Source organism: Bufo gargarizans, chromosome 7 (assembly GCF_014858855.1).
Source record: "Bufo gargarizans isolate SCDJY-AF-19 chromosome 7, ASM1485885v1, whole genome shotgun sequence".
Taxonomy (NCBI): Eukaryota; Metazoa; Chordata; class Amphibia; order Anura; family Bufonidae; genus Bufo; species Bufo gargarizans.
The window spans coordinates 154,325,103-154,347,106 of record NC_058086.1 but is presented as its reverse complement, the minus strand read 5'-3'; the positions used below and the strand labels follow the sequence as shown (position 1 = coordinate 154,347,106).

The window sequence follows — 22,004 nt, the reverse complement described above, 5'->3', positions numbered from 1 at the left end:
TACCATTGGCTGACGCTTCTCTCCCATTGGGCGCAGTCTCCAATACACAGGGGACCTGACAAATAGCTGTCCTGATAACTGCCTGACTGATAAAATAGCAGAACTAAAAGAGGCAAAAGATGTTTATCTGTAGGAAATGACGTACAATATAATATCCTCTCTGCAGTTTAGAGAACTTTTTAGGCTTAAATTGCAAATTGAAAGTGTCGGTAGTAAATATAAGTAATCACGGTTTTCTTCACTCATAAAGCTGGCGAAGTGGAACGCGTAGCTTCTCAGGCACTTATAAGGACAGCTCAGGGGTCCTCCCAGTCAGTACTACCGGCTCGCAAGATGGTGGCGGAGAGGTTACTGCTGTGTGTGGTCGCCGCTCTGCAGGCGGTAAGTGACCCTGCTGTGCCGGCCCTCGGTTATAGCCTCCTCCGTGCAGCCTAGTGGCGTGTAGTGTGGCTGTGTGCGCCCGGAGGGTCCGGGGTGACTCTGTGCCCGCTCCGGGTAGGGGTGACGTGGCCTTGCGCTGCTTCCTCTTGGCTCCGGGTTGTATCCTGCTCAGGTGGCGGCACAGACCTGTTATCAGCCTGGGGGTCTACAGGCCTCAGCCCCCTCCATACACCCCATGAGAGAGCCTTCACCCCTGTGCTTCTGCCACCAGTTACACCCGCTGATGCCACTGGGTGATGTTCATGGGGGCTCTGGTCATGTGTTCCTGTGAGTCTCCTGGTACCAGCTTGTTCCTCTTGTAGAAGCAGGCAGGGGTGCGGGGTCGGAAGGGGCAGGTGAAAAGGAATCAAGTCTGTTAACCCTGTTTGTAAGGTTCTAAACTTTCCATGTCACTATGTTTATATGAAAAAAAAAAAAAAAAAAATCCTGCAGTTTTTACATTGGCCACTGAGCCTAATAATAGGCGCTGCTTATTTCTTTACTGCAGTTATCTGCCGATTACAGACAGGACCAGAAGTCACAATAACGCCTGTACAAGTGTCTGGCGACTTTACTCCTGGGAAAAAGTTTAAGGCGTACCAATACCCACATTCATCAGCGCAGCGATGCTGCCTGTGCCTGAAATAACCAATAGCAAAGCTCCGTACAGCAAGGAGCTTTGTTATTGGTTGGGAACATCAGAGCGGTGCAGGCAGGGGAAGTCGGTGGGAGCTGGAGGGGGTGGCTGTAGTAAGTTGAGTGGGGCGCACTGCCCAAGGACCCCGGGAAACGGCCGCTGGGACTAAGGAGCCCGGCCTGTCAGTCTTCAAGTAAGTGATTTCTACACACACACACACACACACCTGTCACCCCACTAGTGACCCTGTCACCCCACTAGTGACCCTGTCACCCCCCAGGGAAGAAGCTTTTTACCAGACAAAAAAGTGCTGCAAATAAGGCTTTTTTTGTCTGGTCTTTTCACAGAATCTGCCACAGAGGTTTCAAACGCAGCCCCCAATGCAGATGTGAGTAACTTTCATACTCCTCCTCGGGTAAAAATACCCCTCAAGTGGTCAGAGGAGTATTATTGCTCTTCTGGAAAAAACGTAGTGGGACCTCTGGACAGGACTACAATGACTGATATCACCTATGTGGATAGATAACACAGGACATTCACAATAAATGATGTCACGGCTGATCTGCCCCCTCCTGACCTTTGCACCGGGCACGTCTAGAAAATTCTCCAATAGAAGTCAGTGAGGTCCGCTGTGTCTGTGGCCCATGGGGCTGCCGTAAAGCATATCTGTAAATGCTGTTAACAACTCGGTGAGGTGGCCGCCCCATCATCCTGTTCTGGAAATGGAATTAAAAAATTACAATCGGAAAATAAAAACACATAAAAAAAAACATGTCTCTCACTATTTGGCCAAAAGCTGTCTGGGCATGCTGGGAGTTGTAGTTTTGCAACAGCTGGAGGCACACTGGTTGGGAAACACTGTTCTAGGTGACACGTGACCTGTTACTTATAAGGGGGGTTGCCCAGCTGGCCAAGTGTGGTTTTTTTTTTTTTTTAATTCACAAGAACGTGGGCCACATACCTTTTGGAACCCTCCCCGAAGTGAATAGAACAGCCGGTCAGGCGTGCATGTGGCCGCTCCGTTCTTCCACAGATAGCTGAGCGCTGTGAATGGCATAGCGATGATTGATCGTGCACAGTGCAAATCCATAATATGGCCCCTTCAGGCTCCAACACCAGTTGGTTAGGACCAGGAACCACTCTCTGCGTGATGGGCACGCTTCCTGAAACAAACACGGCTCCGCTGACCCAAACTCTCAACATCATAAGGACTTGAGATGCTGGGAGTTCCTGCCCGACCTCGGAACTATTGTACTGTGTTCCCATAATGCAGCGAGTACAACGCAGTACAGCCACGGGCAGGAGCTCCAGCGTCAGAAGTCATTGTGATGCTGCTAAGTTCAGAGGAGCAACGTTTGTCCGAGAAATGCAGCCATCGTATGGAGGGTGGACCCCAGACTGAGCATTCGGGTAGGTTTCTTATGAATTCATAAGGGGAGGGAGGGGGTCATGTTCCATCGAATGCGTATTATACAAGTAAAGTAATATGCACCTGTCTGGATTCTGTGCACATGGCTTTGCAGTGGCTCTAAATTTTTGGATTTATTTATATTTTTTGTTTTTTCTCACTGCAAAAGTCTGAAATGATTTATGTTGCCCTTTATTCAATTGGGTGTAATCTGCCGGCCTGCTCACTGCCAGGATTATTAATGCTTCATGCAGATGGCGATATTTAGGAACGGTAACGTCTTCAGTTGTCGGTCATCTTCCGGACAGTGTGTGTGTAGTGAACCTTCTATTGTAAAGTGTTTATTTTATTATTATTTTTTGTCTGTTTTTTCTTTAATATTCTTGTGCCCCTCCTTTTCCAGATATCCGCCTACGGCGCTGAGCTGTCCTCGGAGGCCTGCAGAGATCTTGGCTTGTCAAGTAACTTATTGTGCAGCTCGTGTGATCTTCTCGGACCGTTTGGGCTGAATGAGATTGAGCCCCTGTGTAGACAGTGCTGCCAGCAGGAGGCACGCCTGGAATCAAGAAAAGTACGTTTTTTTTTATCTCCTCCATTATGGTACCTGTGCCCGATGGGTGTTGCCGTACATGCTGTTTATACAGTACCAGCAGAGAATAGAATTAGATGAGACAAATCTCACGTACACGGCTTTTTATTTTTTTTCTGTGCGGATGTTGACCTGCTTTGTGGATTTTGAAATCCTCCGCAGCATATCAATTCTTTGTGCAATTTATTTTTATTTTATCTTTTTTGTTTTTGTGTGTGCGCAGATTTCAACTTTTTCAATGCAAGGGTGAAAATCTGCATCAAATTCTCGCCAAAAACCACAAGTAACACGGGCAGTATTTGGTGTGGAAGCACACAGAAATCCACAGAAAAACTGCGCAGAACTCGCACCCGTGTGCAGGTAGAGAGGTTTTCCGGTAATATTGTGCCCCCTGAAATAGAAAATTTCTACTTGCCTGCTCCAATCCTACTTGCTGCCTCCACTTTTCTTATGGGTTCCCATTTACATCCGGCAGTGCGTGGCCATGGTCACATGCACAGCTGTAGCCAATGACTGGCTTCAGCAGTGACATGCAGCTTGTGGCCACATCGCCACTGGAGCAATGTGGTTACAAGCGCCACAAGGAAGTCTGCAGTTCTTCACTGCGCCGCATACTAAATGGCTGAACTCGGTGGGGGGGGGGGGGTTGGTGGCCAGGCAGGATGACGTGAACACTGCCTGGCCCTGTCAATCAAGTCTAGCAGGGCGTGGCCAGAGGTCGGAGAACTGAGCCACTAGGGGCAGGTGCCACCCTCTCCCCTGCCTCTAGAGGCTCATTTGCATATAATTTCTTATGTTCAGCTGGCTGTAGCACATCGCTAATGTCGGCCAGGTTAGTGCCCATGTTTCTGCTCCCCTTACATATGGTCTGCTGTATTTTCGGTGACTATTTTGTATTGTGAAGCTAAATAAAAATGCCACTACCACCAGATATGTTTTAGGAGAAACTCCACAAACCAGATGTGTGTATGGCCACGTGTCCAGGTCTTTTTTTCATGCAGTTTTTGAAACCAAAACCAGGAGTGGATTCAAACAAGAGAAGTCCTATTCTGAAAATGCCTGAATATGTGGCTGCACCCTAAGGCTACCTGGACACTGAACGGGCTTCGAAACAGAAATCCACACAAATGTTTGTGTGGATTTTGGTTGTTTTGCCCTGATCTAACCCTTTGCTAAAATCCGCACAAACAATTGACATGCTGCGGATGTCGGATCCCAATGACTCTGCTGGTCCTATATTACTGTGTGTGTGTGGTGTGTTTTTTTTTTTTTTTTTTGTTTTTTTTCTCGAAAATCCACTTGTGCTCCGCATTGTGTATAGGCAGCCTAATGGCTTTTCACAGAAAAGCTTGGAAAATTGCCACCATAATTTTTATATTTTAAAGCTAAATCCAGAAACGTATCCTCTCTGAATAAGAAGTGTACGTTTTTAGTTGCTTCCCTGTCATTTTATATAAACTACTAGCAGGCTGCAAAACGGCACATACAGGTGAAACTCTAAAAATTACAATATTGTGCAAAAGTCCATCTTAAAAGGAATTGCATTAATGCAGCTTAAAATTTTTTATTTTGTGAAAAGGCTTAGTATTCTAGGCTCAAAGTATCACACTCTAGTCAGCTAATTAATCCATACCCCCTGAGCAAAGGGTACCTCAAAATTGAGACTTTGGGGTTTCATAAGCTGTAAGCCATAATCATGAACTCCGCTCTTCTGAGGGATCAGGGCATTATACAGATTTATAATGCTATGTGACCCTTAAGTGTCCTGAAATCTACTGAATTACACTGACAGCATTATGTCAGTGTAAGGGCTCATGCACATGACCGTATGTATTTGGCGGTCCGCAAAAAAAATACAGATGACGTCATGTGCATTCCGTATTTTGCGGAACGGCACAGATGGCCCTTAATAGGACAGTACTATCCTTGTCTGTAATGCGGACAATAATGGGACATGTTCTGCTTTTTTTTGCGGAACAGACATACAGAAATGGAAAGCACACGGAGTAACTTCTGTGTTTTTTTTTTTTTTTTTTTTTTTTTTTTTTTTTTTTTTTTCTCTTCATATCCATTCAAATGACTGGTTCCGCAAACAAAACTGGACAGACACGGAAAGAAAATACAGTTGTGTGCATGAGCCCTAATTCAGTAGATTTCAGGACTCTACAGCCCCTTGCAGACGAGCGTGTCCAGATGCGTTGCGAATGCGTTCAGTGAAAAATGCAAAGTCATTCAGTTCTGCCACGTTCATTTGTTCAGTTTTTATCACATGGGTGCAATGTGATTTAATGCATTTTGCACGCACGTGCAAAAAAACTGAAGGTATACAAACAACATCTTTTAGCAACCATCCATCAAAAATGCATCGCATCCGCACTTGCTTGCGGATGTGATGCGATTTTCACGCAGCCCCATTGACTTCTCTGGGGCCAGCGCACAATTAATGCGTGTAAACCAACGCACATGTACACAGCCCCATTGAAATGAATGGGTCCGAATTCTGTGCGGGCGCAATGCGTTCGCACCACGCATTGCACCTGCATGGAATACTCTCATCTGCCAGGGGCCTAAGGGTCACATAGCATTATAAATCAGTATAATGCCCTCATCCCTCAGAGGAGTGGAGTTCAGAACGGGACCTCTTGTGTCTGGCCTTATTGTCAGTAATGCGTGGATAGTGCTGTGCATATGCAGACAAATTTGTGGACTGCGTTTGTTTTCCACTTGTAAACCCAGCTTTTAGGGAGATAATATATATATATATATATATATATATATATATATATATATATATATATATATATATATATATATATATCTATCTCAACCTTTTACAAAGTATTTTGGTAGCATTTATACAGTGGAAATGCACGACATGGAAAACCAGGATTCCCATTTAACCCCTTAAGGACTCAGCCCTATTTCACCTTAAGGACTTGGCCATTTTTTTTTTTTGTCACATATTGTACTTCATGACACTGGTAAAATGAAGTAAAAAAAAAAAAATTATTTATAAAAAAAAAAAAATTTACCCCAAATTTTCAAAAACCAAATTTTTAGGAACCAGTTAAGGTCTGAAGTCACTTTGCGAGGCTTACTTAAAAGAAACCACCCAAAAATGGCCCTATTCTATAAACTACACACCACAAGGTATTCAAAACTGATTTTACAAACTTTGTTAACCCTTTAGGTGTTCCACAAGAATACATTTCAATTTCAAAATTTCACTTTATTTGGCAGATTTTCTATTTTTCCCAGTAAGCAAGGGTTAACAGCCAAACAATATTCATAGCCCGGATTCTGTAGTTTACAGAAACGCCCCATATGTGGTCGTAAACAGCTGTATGGGCACACGGCACGGTGCAGAAGGAAAGGAATGACATACGGTTTTTGGAAGGCAGATTTTGCTGGACTGGTTTTTTGACACCATGTCCCATTTGAAGCCCCCCTGATGCACCCCTAGTGTAGAAACTCCAAAAAAGTGGCCCCATTTTAGAAACTACGGGATAGGGTGGCAGTATTGTTGGTACTAGTTTAGGGTACATATGATTTTTGGTTGCTCTATTATACTTTGTGATGCAAGATAACATGAAATGGCTGTTTTGGCACCGTTTTTTATTTTTTGTTATTTACAACATTCATCTGACAGGTTAGATCATGTGATATTTTTATAGACCAGGTTGTCACGGATGCGGCGATACCTAATATGTATACTTTAAAAAAAATATATATAATTTATGTAAGTTTTACACAATGATTTCATTTTTGAAGCAAAAAAAATCATGTTTTAGTGTTTCCATAGTCTGAAAGCCATAATTTTTTCAGTTTTTGAGCAATTAATTTGGGTAGGGTATGATTTTTGTGGGATGAGATGGTTTTATTGGCACTACTTTGGGGTGCTTATGACTTTTTGATCGCTTGCTATTACACTTTTTGTGATGTAAGGTGACCAAATGTATTTAGCACAGTTTTTATTTTTTACTGTGTTCATCTGAGACTTGAACTTTTGGGGGTCTAATCCTTTACAATGCATTCCAATACTTCTGTATTGGCTGTATGAGTAATACTGTGTGTGCTACTCATACAGCTTCCGGCCTGTGAGATCCAGGGGGCTGAATCTCACAGGCTCTTCACCGGAAGGCAGCGTGATGCCTTCCACGCCATCGGGTCCCCCCTACAGCTGTATGGGGACCCGATGGCACAGCCGCCGCAACGGCAGGTAAAAGCCGCAAACCGCAGGTCTGAATTGACCTGCAGTTTGCGGTGGTCGGCGATACGGGGGGGGTCACAGTCACATGACCCACTCCCCCGGCGTTGTGACAGGATGCCCGCTGAATGATTTCAGCGGGCATCCTGTTCCTATTAACCCCTGCCGCGCTGCAATGTCTGTTTAAAGTTAGGATGTACCGGTACGCCCCGAGTAATGCTTACAGCATTAGCAATGCGCCGCACAGACCTATGAGAAGGAGCGACCGCCGGCCACAGCGCACGTGAGTATAATGCGCTGCTCTCTGCTCACTAACATACCATGGCAGCCAGGACTTCAGTAGCGTCCTGGCTGCCATGGTAACCGATCGGAGCCCCAGCATTACACTGCTGGGGCTCCGATCGGAACTGACACTGCCACCAATGATGGGGGGGGGGGGGGAGGAGGGGGACCCTGTGGGATATGGCCGGCACAGTCATTGGTAGCGCAGTGGCCACAGTCCCTCCCCTCCTCCTCCTACTCTGTCCTCATTGGTCTTCAGCGGCAGCCGCGCACAGTGGGGAGGGAGAGACTCCCTCCTCCTCCTCAGCTGTGCCGGCCGCTCAGTCCTGCCTCTCTGGCCTCCGGAGGACACGGAAGCGGTGAGTGAGGCGCTTAATTTCACTCCCGCTCCGTGATCACGTGATCTAAACGATTCCTCGATGCAGGGAAACTGCATCGATGAATTTTTTGACTCTATTTAATCGAGTTATTCGAATAATCGTTTCAGCCCTACCTGTACGCCCCAAGTCCCTAAGGGGTTATCCCATGACTAATGTAAAAAATGAAAATCAGACTTCATATAGCACATGACGAACCAGCCCTGTACCTCACGTGGATCCAGAGATCTCCAGTCATTGTTCTGCTAGATTTATATCAAGCTGGCAGCTCAGGGGAGTGTCTTCTCTGCTGCAGCTAAGGGGGCGTGTCCATGCTCCACCTATTACAATTCAGGGGGCAGTTGAAGGATGAAACTGAGCATGTGCGGCCTTCTCTGTGAGCTGGACAAAGAAATAAGAAAACAAAAAACGCAGGTGGCCCTATACAGATACATTTTACTGAATAACTCGCTGACTATACTACCTTCTTTTTTTTTTTATTACATGCAGTTACAAAAGTATTCAGATCCAGGTGCTGGTTTGAAAACTGTAATTTTGTTACATTCCAAACAAAAAAATGTGTTTATATTGCGTTTGACAAAAATAAAACTCCAATGACATGTCTGCAAAAAAAACACTGCAACACTTTGTATGACCTACTCCAGCCTAAATGCTTTATTACGCAGCCCAATGTGGCAGATGAAAGTGTTCCCTCCTGGCAATTGCCTGCGCGCTAGAAGAAGAGACCGCTGCTATTACAGGCTATGATCTCCCCAGCACGAGGAGGAGCGATCACTATGCTATCATTCATCCACATGCTGGCGGCAGGTCGTAATTTGACAGCACAATCTGCTGCCGGCCAATCCTGATCAGCATGCTGGAAGATCTAGATTGCCCAGTGAACGACGAGTGTTTGCTCATTCATTGGGCAATCGGCAGCAGTATTGCACTGCAAGGTGATCGCTAATGAGCGTTCATATGATCCCATTAACAATAGTCTGCCCGTGTAATACACTCGTACGGCCTAGTTCACTCTCCAGTGATACTGAGCCAAAACCAGATGCAGGTCAAATACACAATAGACAAAAAAGAAAACTCAGGCCGGCATTCAAACAAAGTTTGCTCGCTTCACTTAACACTAGCGTTCTCAATAAAGCTGGAATTACCCTTTAACCCTTCAGTGCTGGATGAAAACACAGAACAGGTGAAAATCTTTCCTTTATAGCCTTTTCATGTAGCATCCACTCCTGGTTTTGGCTCACAACCACTGATTGAAATAACTGATCAAATCACTGAAGTGTGAACTAGGTCTAATACGGCAATTCACTGTAGAGGAATGTATGGGCGGCCTCCGCTCCAGGGATCAGACGCTGTATGCGGGGGGGGGGGGGTTGGGGGGCTGAAATTCTAAAAGCAATTTAGGCTTTCTTCTGCCAGATGGAGTGAGTTTCTCTCCAAAATGGATTGTCCAGGATAAAAAAAAAAGTTTGCTTTTTCCCTTTTTTCTTGGTTTTTCCATAGGCAACCTGTACACGTTGCAGAATGTGTGTTTTTCCTCTGCTGCATGTCAATCATATTTGCGATTTCAGCCTTTTCCAATGAAGGGTGAGATCTCCTGCAAAACGTTATAAAAGCCGCACCAAAACTGCTGTTGGGAATTGCGGATGTGGTGCAGAAATTTGGGCGCTGTTGTGTGCGGGTGGCCTTATGGTGTTGTAGCGCGGCTCTATGAGCCTGGGGAAGGAATTTGATGCGTCTGTCTCATACCTGCTGCGTGCTTGTTGCTGCTCCATGGTTATGGGCTCGTGCACACTGCCTTGGTTCTGGTCCACGTCTGATCTGCACTTTTTGCGCATTGGATGCGGACCCGTTCATCTTGGTGGGGCCCCAAAAGGTGCGCATCCATAAGTCTGTTCCGCGACCCCCGCAAAAACATAGAACATGTACTATTCTCTTTAATTTTGCAGAAAAGAATAGGACATTTGTGGAAGAGTAAAACTGGCTCCGGCTGTGTGCATGAGCCCTAAGGGAGTGTTCACATGGTTACGTCTGACTGAAAAATACTTTAAAAAGTTTAACATAACCGGACAGTCGGTGACATACTCGCTAACGTCCCCTTAACACTAGAATATTGTTGGCCAAAGCCACCATTTTCAACGGGGCTTACAATCTCCCCTAGCAGGTAATGTCTGGGGATAGAAGGATAGGGTACGTTGAAGTCAATGGTTCCGCAAGAAATTCAGACGTCACAAGGACGGTATCCGTATTTTGTGACCCGTGAAATGCCTAGTACAGGCACAGAAGTTCCTATCGCAGCAGAGCTGACGATTAGACTCCGGTCCCTCAGCTATAATGGTGAGCAGGTCAGCCTCCCTGTGTGTGAGCTTATAACCTCAGCTATAGCTAAAGTATCCTCATCCTGTCCTCACAGGTAGGGGCGCTCTATAGTTTTTCATCTGGAGATCTTTGACTTTTTTGGTAGTTGTCCCCCACCTTCTTTCACTACATTGACTGTATTTCAGATTCTACCATTGCTGTCCTGTAAGATTTGCAGTCTTCAGATTTTCCTCTAGTTTGCGGCCACACAGAAAACCTTCCTCCCTCCTCCTTTTTTTTGGGGGGGGGGGGGGTCGGGGGGGTTATATTGCCATGACCACGCCAGCAAAAGACGTGTCCTTTTATTTGTCACCCCAATAAACCGCAGCTGCATGAATGGCAGCGTGGCCGCCCATTGAAAACAAAGGCAGACAGTCTCTCCGCAGCCGCCTGGCTTTTTTGTGATGGAATCCGGCCAAATTCGGATGACAAAAAAATCTTTGTATGAACGGCCTCTAATACAGGGACAGATAATGTCTTGTCCAGCCACTAGAGTCACAAGTCGATCGATGGCTTCTATTTAGAACGTACTTGGTCCTAAGTTTCTCTTTAATTAAAAAGCAAAGGGGATTTTCCATCAATGATTGAAAATGGCCACCATCAAGGTCTGCTGGATTGTGACCACTTGCAGAGCTGTCTATGGGGCAGGGCCTCGCTACACCCTGTGCTCTGGTACTTTGATATACTGCACATTGGTGAGCGTTCCTGTCAGGCTGCTCAGCCATGGTGGCATATTAGACAGGATCACATAATGACCATCTATTGCAGAGTAGACTGTGCATTGAGGCCTCGCCTGCCTAGGGATCGTTGGGTCTCATCACTAAGACCATCACCAATCAAAATCTTTTGCTATGACATATCAAAACTCTGATACTTTAAGACAGTACAATCTTTTTCTCCTTTTCCAAGGAGGGTTAAAAAAAACTTCGGAGACCACATTTTCTGCTTCACAAGCATTATGCCACTGGGGTGTAAAACAAAGAACGATGAGCTAGAGGCGAACGTAACTGTGCGTGAAATTGTGGTGGCTCGGGCAATCGTCCGCATTTTAGAACGAGAAATTTAGCAGGGCTGTAAACGCGCAGCCGTATCGTGTGAGTGTTAATGTTGTATCTGGTCATACCAATGTAATTCCCGTATCCAGATGCTTGCGCTGTATAATGATGGCCATTTGCCCAGATATTTTCTTCTATTATATTTTATAGTCCATAACCTTTGGTGGATTTTGTTAGAACTGTAAAGCAGACAGCTCTGCCGCCCTCCTAAATGCACACTAATGGGGGACCACGTGGTACATTCTGTCTGCTCCCCACAATAAGTCCAGTAAAGGGCACCAAATCCAGACAGTCTCCCTTATTGCAGATGCTACTTAGGGACTGATGTTAGACTGCCATTGCTTTATCCAGCTGCTAAGTGTTTTGTTTATTTGGGATGCCCCTTTAAACGGGCAATAGAATAAATTATATTGATGATGTATCCTCAGGATAGGTCATCAATGTCCAATCAGCTGGAGTTTGGACAGCTGTCATAAGGGTTCCAGCGCTGCAGCCCGGCCCCATAGAAGTGAATGGGGCTGAGCTGCAAAACCAAGCACTGCCGCTGTACAATGTATGGTGCTGTGCTTGGAGAGCGCGATCCTTGGGGTACCAGGAGTCAGACTGCCCCTGATCTGATAATGATGACCTATCCTGAGTAACCTATTTTATGGATAAACCCTTTAAATGGGTTTTCCAGGCTTCTGATATTGATGAGGTATCCTCAGGACAGGTCATTAACATCTGACCATTGAGAGTTCTGACACCTGGGACGCTCACCGATCAGCTGTTCCTGCAGCCTCAGGCTATGGAACTAGCACTTTGAATGGAATAGGAGAAACAGCTCCGTTCCAAGTGTAGTGGCCGTACTGGGTTACTGCAGCCCAGCTCTCACTGACGTGAATGGTAGTGGAGCTGCAGTAACCAGACACGGCCACTACACTTTGAACAGAGCTGTGCTTCCTGTTCCATTCAAACTACTAGTTCCAGAGACTGCAGGGAACAGCTGATCGGTGGGGGGTGCGGGGTGTCAGACGCTGACAGATTGGCTGAGGATGGGTCATAAATATCGGGAGCCTGGAAAACCCTTCTAACACTTGAGTTCATTCCTGACAACATCTTCTGACTCTGCACTAATCTGTAACTGTTTCATATGTGATGAAAAGTCCACAGGTCCAGACGCTGCAGCCTGACTCCTCACTACAGTCAGACAAGCAGGAGCGTGTTTCCAGAATGTTTTGCAATACCCTAAATTCTTCAGCCCCCGCTTTTTTTTCTTTTTATGGAAATGTCATCCACTCTCAAAGCAAAATTGTGCTCTGCCAAGAACTCTCAGAAATCTTTATATAGCAGGGCCGCCATTTTAAATGAGGAGTTTGTTTGAATTGTCTCCAGCTTTATATTGCAGAGTGCAGCTGGTGGCTTCATGAATATCCTCCTTTCTTGTCAGGACACAAGCGCACTTGATTATGTCCACCGATCGGATCCTATGTTCAGAATGTGGGATTCCTCTGGATCTCGCTGCACCAGCCGTGCCTTTAATTACATTTAAACAAAGACTGCTTGTTGTAGACTGACCCTCGTGCCCTGGTGTAACGCATCCGCTTAACGCTGGGTCACACGAGGTTTTCATGTTCTTCCTTCCCCCCCTCTTCTCTTCCATCCTATTTGTCCAGTCATTTCTTCTTGATGGTTTTAGCAGTGAACGGAATGGCCCTGTCCTGCTGTAGAGGTCTGCACCTCGACTCCGAACAGCTTGAGGGACAATCTCATCTGTGCAGTATTAAAATGCTGGATGGAAAAGTCTCCTTCACTCAGATACCAAGCAAATATCTGTGGCTGGAGATAATCCTTTAAGCTCCAGGTTACATCTGTGCTATATGTGAGGCCATGAAATGACAACCTCTTATAAATCTTGATGCCCTGTAGGTAGTAAGATAGATGGATCTCCAGATATACATATATTTAGTTTCATGATCCATCGCAAATTGGGCAAGGTCAATTCAATTTCATGTGCCCCCCTTTTTGAGACTAGAATGGAGTTAGTGGACCTTCAGTATGATGGATGACACTTGTCAAAATTACCTAAAACAGAAAGTGAAGGTTGCCCGTAGCAAACAGTCCATTTAAGGGGTTAATCAAAAAAAATCAGTATCTGATCCGACTCTTGGGACACACACACACACACACACACACACACACACACACACACACACACACACACACACACACACACACACACACACACACACACACACACACACACACACACACACACACAGCTCCTTATAGTAGACCAAGCATCGTATAGTGACTGTACTTGGTATTGTAGTTGTGTCCAATTCACTTGAATGGGACACCTCACCTCCATTAGGTTCATAATTGATCTGAGAAACAGCTGGTTGCAGTGGGGTGCTGGGAGTTGGACCCCTACCAATCAGATGTTGATGACTGGAGCCCTAATGGTTTTCCTGAGCCACTCTTCCATTTTTCATTTGGATTAGTTGAAGTTGTCCAGGAAGAATTTTTATCTATATATTATAATTTTTTATATATATTTTTATATATATATATAATGCATTACTCGCCTTCATCGATCTACTGCTGCTCTCCACTTCCTGTCCCAGATCGACCCGCCAGAAATACCAGTAAGCCTTTTCAGCCATTACTGGTATCTCTTGTATGTTCTGGGAAGGAAGTGTAGAGCAGTGTTGGAACAGCAGTAGTGGGGATCACTGTAGGTGAGTAATGCGGCTTTATATTTTTTGCCAAAATGTATATATTTTTTTTTTTTTCCCTCTTCACAAAATCTTATTGTTACCGTTCAGCCTCTCATTCCATCCTGAATATACAGGCTGCGGTATACCATACTAGATGCAGAAGCCAAGATGACCTCTCCATAAGTATTACAGTTGTAGATGTAGACTGGAGAGTTGCTGTTAAAGGGCATCTGTCGGCAGATTATTATTTTTTTTTAAACTGTCTGAACTGGAACATGTGCGCTTGGCAGCTGAAGTCATCTGTGTTGGTCCCATGTTCGCACGTGCCCACATGGCTGAGAATATTATTTTACCATATGCAAATGAGCCTCTAGGAGCAATGGGGGCGTTGCCATTACACCTAGAGGCTCTGCTTCCCCTGCCACTGCCAAGCCCTCTGCACTTTGATGGGACCAGGCAGTGATGACATTTACACTGTTTGGCCCTTTTAATCAGAGTGCTGCAGTTGCAGAGAGAGCAGAGCCTCTAGGTGTAACGGCAACGCCCCCGTTGCTCCTAAAGGCTCATTTGCATACATGAAAACATAATTTTCTCAGCAATGTGGGCACATATGAACATGGGACCAACACAGATGCCTTCAGCTGCCAAGCGCACATGTAACAGGTCAGCCAGTGTCATAGGGACAGATCTGCTGACAGATGCCCTTTAATACAGTTCCCTAATAAAAGTTGTGGTTACTGAAGCTTCACTTTTATTGCACTTTTTATTAGCACTGATGCACAGAAGAAATGCTTATATAGAGACCCGGACAATCGTGAATTGGTCTAAAGGATGTATTAAAAATAAATAAAAAATTAACCAAGTCCTTATGTGTGTCTGCAGATGTACCCAGGGGCCATTCTTGAGGTCTGTGGATGAAAACTGGGGAGGTTCCCTCAAGTCCAGGGTAAGTCTATAAAACTATTTCCGCACTCGCTTCTAGCTCTTTCTAATATCGGGTAGTAAATATTTGCCTGATAAGGTACATTAGAATTTAGTATCCTCGGCAGCTGAAGCGAAACCTAATATTTTACAGATATGCCAATGCATAGCGTGTCCGTAACTCACATTTTGCCTGGCAGCAGAAAAGCATTTACGAAGCTGCAGAATTACCCAGCCTTCCTAAATTTTACGAGTGAGCTTACCGCTGTCACGTCTGCCTCGCCCGCCCGCCCCCTCTCATCCGATTATCCATTACCCCAGCCTTCATTTGCAGAATTGGAGAGATCTATTATTTGTTGATTTCCATATTGTAAATCTTGAGGATGTGCAATCTATTGCAGGGAAGACTTGGCAGCGCGCACCCCCTTCTGACTGCTGCATCTGCCGCCTCCTAGCTGAGTTATTTTCCCTGCGTTTCCCATGCCTCAGCTGTTCTTGTGTCTTTGACATGATCATGCTAAAGTCGCGCAGTTAAATCATTCCACAATGAGAATCCGAAAGCCCCGAGTAGAATCTCTGCTGCACGTGTGGATCCTAAAACAAAGGCGCTCTGCTTTGTATGGAGAGGGAGCTGCCAGGTGGTGCATGCTGGGTAATGGGGAAAATTATCATTGATTGCTGGTTTTCAGACTGTCATCTGGTTTTACAAAATGAGCAGAAGGTTTTCTTTTTTGCCTTTTTGAAATTGTAACGGAGAGGAGCTGAGCTCTGTGAGATATAGGTTTATATGATTTGGAGCAGGATTTCTGTGGAAAAAGCGGATTAAATCCCGACCGGACTCCTAAAAGAGACAGTGGGAGTCCTAATTATCCCGTTTATACGCGGCGGACGTGTGTGTAAAGAGAAAGCTGTCAATCGCTGTGTGTGGGCAGGGTCATCAAGACTCACCGTCCCTCCTAGGAGTTGGGATTAAAGGGGTTCTCCGGGCATCAATATCAGATCTATGGGGGTCCGACACCCGGCTCCCCTGCCGATCAGCTGTATGAGGAGACGGTGCGCGCAGTGTGCACTCGACATCTCCTGTCTGTCTTCCCGTTTGCTTCTGCCATAGACGGCAGCGATGAGCAGGAAGAGACTGTGCACGCCGTCTCCTCATACAGCTGATCGGCAGGGGAGCCGGGTATCTGACCCCTGCCGATCTGATATTGATGACCTATCCTTAAGGATAGGTCATCAATATTAAAAGCCAGGAGATCCCCTTTAAGGGTACGGCGACACTGATCCTAGTCAGGATCGCAGAGGCATTGCCGTGATCCCATTGAAATGAATGGGTTTGACCGTGTGCCGCAGCTACAACCCCTGAATCACAAAATATCTAACTCTGCTGGATTTTTAGTAATTCAGGAGTCGGTCTCAGCACATGTGCGACCCCTATTCATTTCTATGGGATCACCACTACACTGCGATGCCCTTGCAATCCTGGCTGCGACCATTGTTGTGTAGCCGTACCCTAACACTGACCAATAAGGGGAATGATGGGAAAACTCCAAGCTCAGCACTTTCTTTTTCATTGGTTGCCCTCCCAAAGGATTTCTGTACATCAGACAGATTTTCATATTCACAAGGTTGTTGCCAGATTTGTCGATGGATCTGCTACGTGACGCTAATGCCAGTCTGTCTGCTAATCTTAAGGGCTAGGATAAATTTGGTGCATTCTTTGGTTTGCCAAAATGTGTATTTTTGTGTAAACATAATTACTGCAATTGCATTTTATTAAAGGTTTTCAACTTGCTTATCATCCGCAGCCTGCATGTATTCTCGTACATTGCAGGCTGCTCAGTCACATTCAGTGTTTGAGCTGTCTGATGGCTGTAACCCTTGTGCTCTCCTGAACACTTCTCTATCTAAGGCTACTTTCACACTTGCGTTTGGAGCGGATCCGTCTGGTGTCTGCACAGGCGTATCCGCTCCTATAATGCAAACGATAGGATCCGTCCAGACTTTGCATTGAAAGTCAATAGGGGACGGATCCGTTTGAAATGGCACCATATTGTGTCAACGTCAAACTGATCCGTCCCCATTGACTTGCATTGTAAGTCTGGACGGATCCGTTTGGCTCCGCACGGCCAGGCAGACACCCGATGCTGCGTTCGGGTGTCCGCCTGCTGAGCGCAACGGAGGTCAAACGGTGCCAGACTGAGGCATTCTGAGCGGATCCGCATCCACTCAGAATGCATTGGGGCCGTATGGATCCGTTCTGGGCCGCTTGTGAGAGCCTTCAAATGGAACTCGCAAGCGGAACCCCGAACGAAAGTGTGAAGGTAGCCTAAGCCGACATCTTTACAACCAAATAAAATGAACCTAAATCTAAAGTTATGTCCACTTTGGGTGTGTTCAGCAGAGCCAGGGGTGGCGGCAGACTTAGTTGTCTGAAAGCACATTTGATGTACAAAACGCCATTCTGCATCTTGCTATGTATTGTAACACATGTAGGCTGCGGAAGAGTCTAGTTTTTAAAAAAAAAAAACTATTAGCCAAAAATACACGTTTTATAAAAAAAAAAAAAAAATGCTTCCAAAGGTGTCCATGAAACTTGCTGCAGTGATTTTCCAGGGTTTTTCTCGTACTGTTTCCTAACACGTGGTATATTTTGTGTTTCCAGCTTTTGTCAGGAGTGACAAGCCCAAGCTTTTCAGGGGCCTGCAGATCAAGGTATGACTATCTAAAACTGTAGACTAGACATCCCCAAAAAGTAAAGCTTTGACAGTCTAGTGTCAAAAATAATCATCTATCCTCTTAGGAATTTGAGTTAATAGAGGCGGGTCCTCTATTCAGGATCCTCATCTCTTGGGCATAGTGGATTGTGGTTTCCAAAAACGTCCCTTGCTCCGTCTTTCTGGGAACCATGATCCAAGTGTGTACAGAGCCTTACATAAGAATAAGCAAAAGGTCTCCTGTGGTAGACATTCCTACTGCTCCACCCAGAAATGTGTAAAACGCCTGTTCTTCTCCTGTTTCAGTATGTGCGTGGCTCTGACCCTGTACTGAAGCTTCTGGATGACAACGGGAACATCTCTGAAGAACTGAGCATCACCAAATGGAACACGGACAGCGTTGAAGAATTCTTGAGCGAGAAACTGCACCGTTTATAACTTGTTATACATATCACAAACCCTCTCCCTATCGAATCAGACCCCCTCTTTAGCTTTATGCTGGGTGTCCTCTGTAAATCAGCCCTGCTTTACTACTTTTATACTGTAAGAAATCGCTGCGGTTGGGTGTGTATGGACATTATCCAGTTATAGCATGGGTTCAGTTCCCACTTAGAATATTGTTTGTTGCTATGGAGCAACGGACTGCGATCTGCCACTTATGGCTGCATTCATTGTTTAAAAAGTGACAGCTTGTAGGAGCAAGTGCAGAAATCTGAGACTGAACCCCAGTGACTGTTCCCATGAACATCCAGACAGACCAGGCTGTTGTGTAATGGACGCAATGTAGTAAGGTATAGATGCGGTTTGTGCCCTGGTCAGTCCTTGTATTTGTATGGTTCGCCACAAAAATAGTATTAAAGGGGATGTCCAGAATCTTGTCATTGATAGCCTATGCTCAGCATAGACCAGAGCGGTCGGGGTCCTGTGTTCTGCACCACTGCCGATCAGTTGTTAAGGCCTTAAGCACACGGCTGTTCAGTCATTCCATGCATTGGGGACTGCAATTTGCGGTCCCCAATGCACTGGCACCATTCCTGCGGCTGCCGTGACTGATCCAGACCAGTCCGTGATCTGTCCGACTGCAAAAAAATAGTTTTATTTCTTTTTTTTCTTGGTGCAGAGGCATGGACAGGAACCCCACAGAAGCACTACAGAGTGCTTCCATGGGGTTCCATGCCTCCGTTCTGCACCTCCGCTTTGGATTGTGGATTTAAGTTATGTGGTGAGCATACGGCCGGTGCCTGCATATTGCGGACCGCAATACGGGCAACGGCCATGTGCGTGAGGGCTTAACTTGTAGCACTGGTGCTGGAACTACACAGCTCCACTGTGTTGGGATGGAGTTGGTAACTGCAGCACTGTCCCCATTGAAGAGAATGGGAGCAGTGCTGCAGTAACCAACTCTGTCCACTACACAATGGACATAGCTGTGTAGTTGTAGCGTTACTGCTGAACAGCCGATTTGGATGGTGTGCAGGTGCGATCTGATGTTGAGGGGAGGCTATCAATATGAAAATCCTGGACAACCCCTTTAAGAACATCTACATTTTAAAAAAAAACTAACAAAAAAACAAAACTGTGTGCAGTACCTGTAAGGACAGATTACACTAGTTTCTAGGAGCATATGGTAGGATCACTGGGACATGACTTGACCGTGAATTTATTTTTAATTCCGTTATCTGAGCTTAGAAATGCAGTAACTTGCCGCCTTTATTCTGAAGCTTGTAGTCCCACTCCTGCTCTAGATGTCCATGAGAACACAGTACTGGTAATGTATCATTCCAAACCACAGCTTCCCTAGACCCAGAATTCAAGATTTTTCCAAAACTGAATGGTCTGAGATTAGATAACGCGGCCTCCCCTTGTAGAAACGACTGCACTCTTGTCCGCTCGTTGTTGCAACATCTCTCCGTTCACTTGAATGGGGCTGAGCTGGAACGCCCAGGGACAAGAGCGGAGATGTCTTCAAATCTCCACGATCCAGCATTGTAGCTGAAGAAGGGCCGACCGCGCACATCCATCTTTGGTAAAGAACGCAGATCTCCTAATGGCTTCGCAACCACAAAAATGACTTTATTGGGCCAGTATGAGGAGGCATCGCCAGATCCATCATGAGACTGTAATAAAACGTGCAATGTACCGGGGCATTACTAGGGTAGTGTGGTGTTCATTAAATAGGGGTTAAGTCACATTTGATTGTTGTTGAAAGGAAAATGCAAATTTGTAATCTTCATAATTGGCACAAGTTGAAGCCTTTGATGGATGTCACCACGTCCTTTAGTGCCCTTTACTTTTTTTTTTTTTTCACATGCATTTTATATCTCTGCCTTTTTTGTAGCTTTTATTTACAGCATCTCGCAGAAGCCGGGTGCTGAAAGGACACATTGTTTAGGGATGATGAAAGGGCTCCGTTCACTGCATTGGATGTGACACATTAGGGTCATGCACTTTTGTGAAGACTACACAGAAAACCCTCATAAGGCTTGTGGATGTCTGATGTGCCGTGCGTTGTGCCCTCGTGTTAAGCTCTGCTGCTTTAAATAGGAGTCTGAAGAATTGACTTGTTAACGATGGAAGTCTTTAAATAAAAAAAATATCTGAAAAGATGACCAAGTGTGTTTTTTGTTTTTATAGGGGGCTGTAGATCAGAGGTGCATAGGCATGCTCCACAATGTCATTCTGTATGGCCGCCACAAGCATCTGACAGCAGAAATGTCTGTGCGGCTGCTCACATGTAGTTTCTGTACTAATGGTGCACTGCAGGAAGGAGTATATAGGGTAAAGGCCGTCTACATGTGATAATTACAATGGAAAGAACCAGATGCATGACCTCCTCCTTTCTGGTGTGCTAATTCAGAGAGACGTTACAGTCCTGAAAGTAGAACCTGCACCCATCAGACATGTATGGTCCATACCTTTGATAGGTCATGAGTTTCAGGTGGTAATACCCCCTTTAAAAGGGTTATGTCATAATGAAAATCAGACCTCCTATAGCACATGACAACCTCTTTCTAAGGGCTCATTCAGACGGCCGTATGCAGTCCGCAAAAATGCGGATCCGTTTTTTTTTTTTTTCAGACAGTTCAGAATGTCCACAAAACTAATAGCATTTCTTTTTTTTTTTTTTTTTTTTTTTTATCCATAGACTTCAATAGGGCCATGTCCTGATTTTTCACTGACAAGTATAGGACATGTAAAAAAAATTGCTGAGCCGCGCAATGGAAGAAAAGGGCCCCAGAGAAGTGAATGGGACAGCATCTAATCCGCAATAAAAACAGATCCACATTTTTGCGGAAAGCATACGGCTGTCTGAATGAGCCCCAATAAAGCTAGAACCAACCTCACATGGATCCAGAGATTTCCACATTCACTGCTTCAATTGCTCTGTTAGAGTATTTTTGGCTTAGCAGCCCAGGGGACGTGTCCTTCCTGCTGCAGCTCTCTCCCTGTAACTGCCACAGCTTCGAACAGATCATATGGCTGGTGCTGGGTTAAGATTTAAACAGAACAGAGCGCATTTGACCAGCTCAGTGAGGCCGACAAAAATAAGAAGGAACAACCAGCAGGTGGCGCTATACATATACATTTTATTGAATAGCTCAGTGGGTATGCAACATTTTAATTACATGCAATTACAAAAGTATTCAGATCCAGGGGATGGTTTGAAAACTGTAGAATATTTTTCTTGGGCTAACCCCTTTCAAGAAAATGTATCTATAGCGCCTCCTGCTGGTTGTTCTTATTTCTTTGTCTGGGTCACTGAGAAGGCCGCACATGCTCAGTTTCATTCTTTAACTGCTTCCTGAGCTGTGATGGGGAGAGCATGGACACTCCCCCCGGAGCTGTGATGGGGAGAGCATGGACACTCCCCCCTGAGCTGCAGCAGAAAGGACACTCCTCTCAAGCTGCCAGCTTGATATAAATCTAGAGTATGGTTGTGCTGTCCTCATCTTTTGTGGCCCCATTGAATTGAGTGACCCATAAAGACCCTCAGGCCCCTTTTGCCGCGGGCGCAATGCGGGAGGGGAATGCATTGCATCCGCACTGGATCCTGACCTATTCATTTCAATGGGTGTGTGCACATGAGCGATGTTTTTCACGCAATGCAGGCCCCACAAAAATGAATGGGGCTGTGTGAAAAATCACATAGCATCTGCAAGCAAGTGTGGATGTGATGCGATTTTCACGGATGGTTGCTAAGGAGATGAGGGATGTATGACCCGGGACCCCATTTACTTTATTATTTTCCATTATAACTTGGTTATAATGGAAAATAATAGCATTCTTTAATACAGAATGCTAAGTAAAATGTCTTTTTTTTACCCTCAATTGACATTTTA

At 45.4% G+C, this 22,004-nt stretch overlaps 1 protein-coding gene across 1 annotated transcript; it reads left to right on the top strand.

Annotated features, from left to right (window-relative positions):
- Positions 1-241: 241 nt before the first annotated feature.
- SELENOF (selenoprotein F) lies at positions 242-20,273 on the top strand. The gene is made up of 5 exons (XM_044301696.1): positions 242-381; positions 2,869-3,036; positions 14,912-14,975; positions 17,613-17,662; positions 17,971-20,273. The coding sequence occupies exons 1-5, from the start codon at positions 334-336 to the stop codon at positions 18,100-18,102; spliced, it is 462 nt and encodes a 153-aa protein (XP_044157631.1). The 5' UTR covers positions 242-333; the 3' UTR covers positions 18,103-20,273.
- Positions 20,274-22,004: the final 1,731 nt, after the last annotated feature.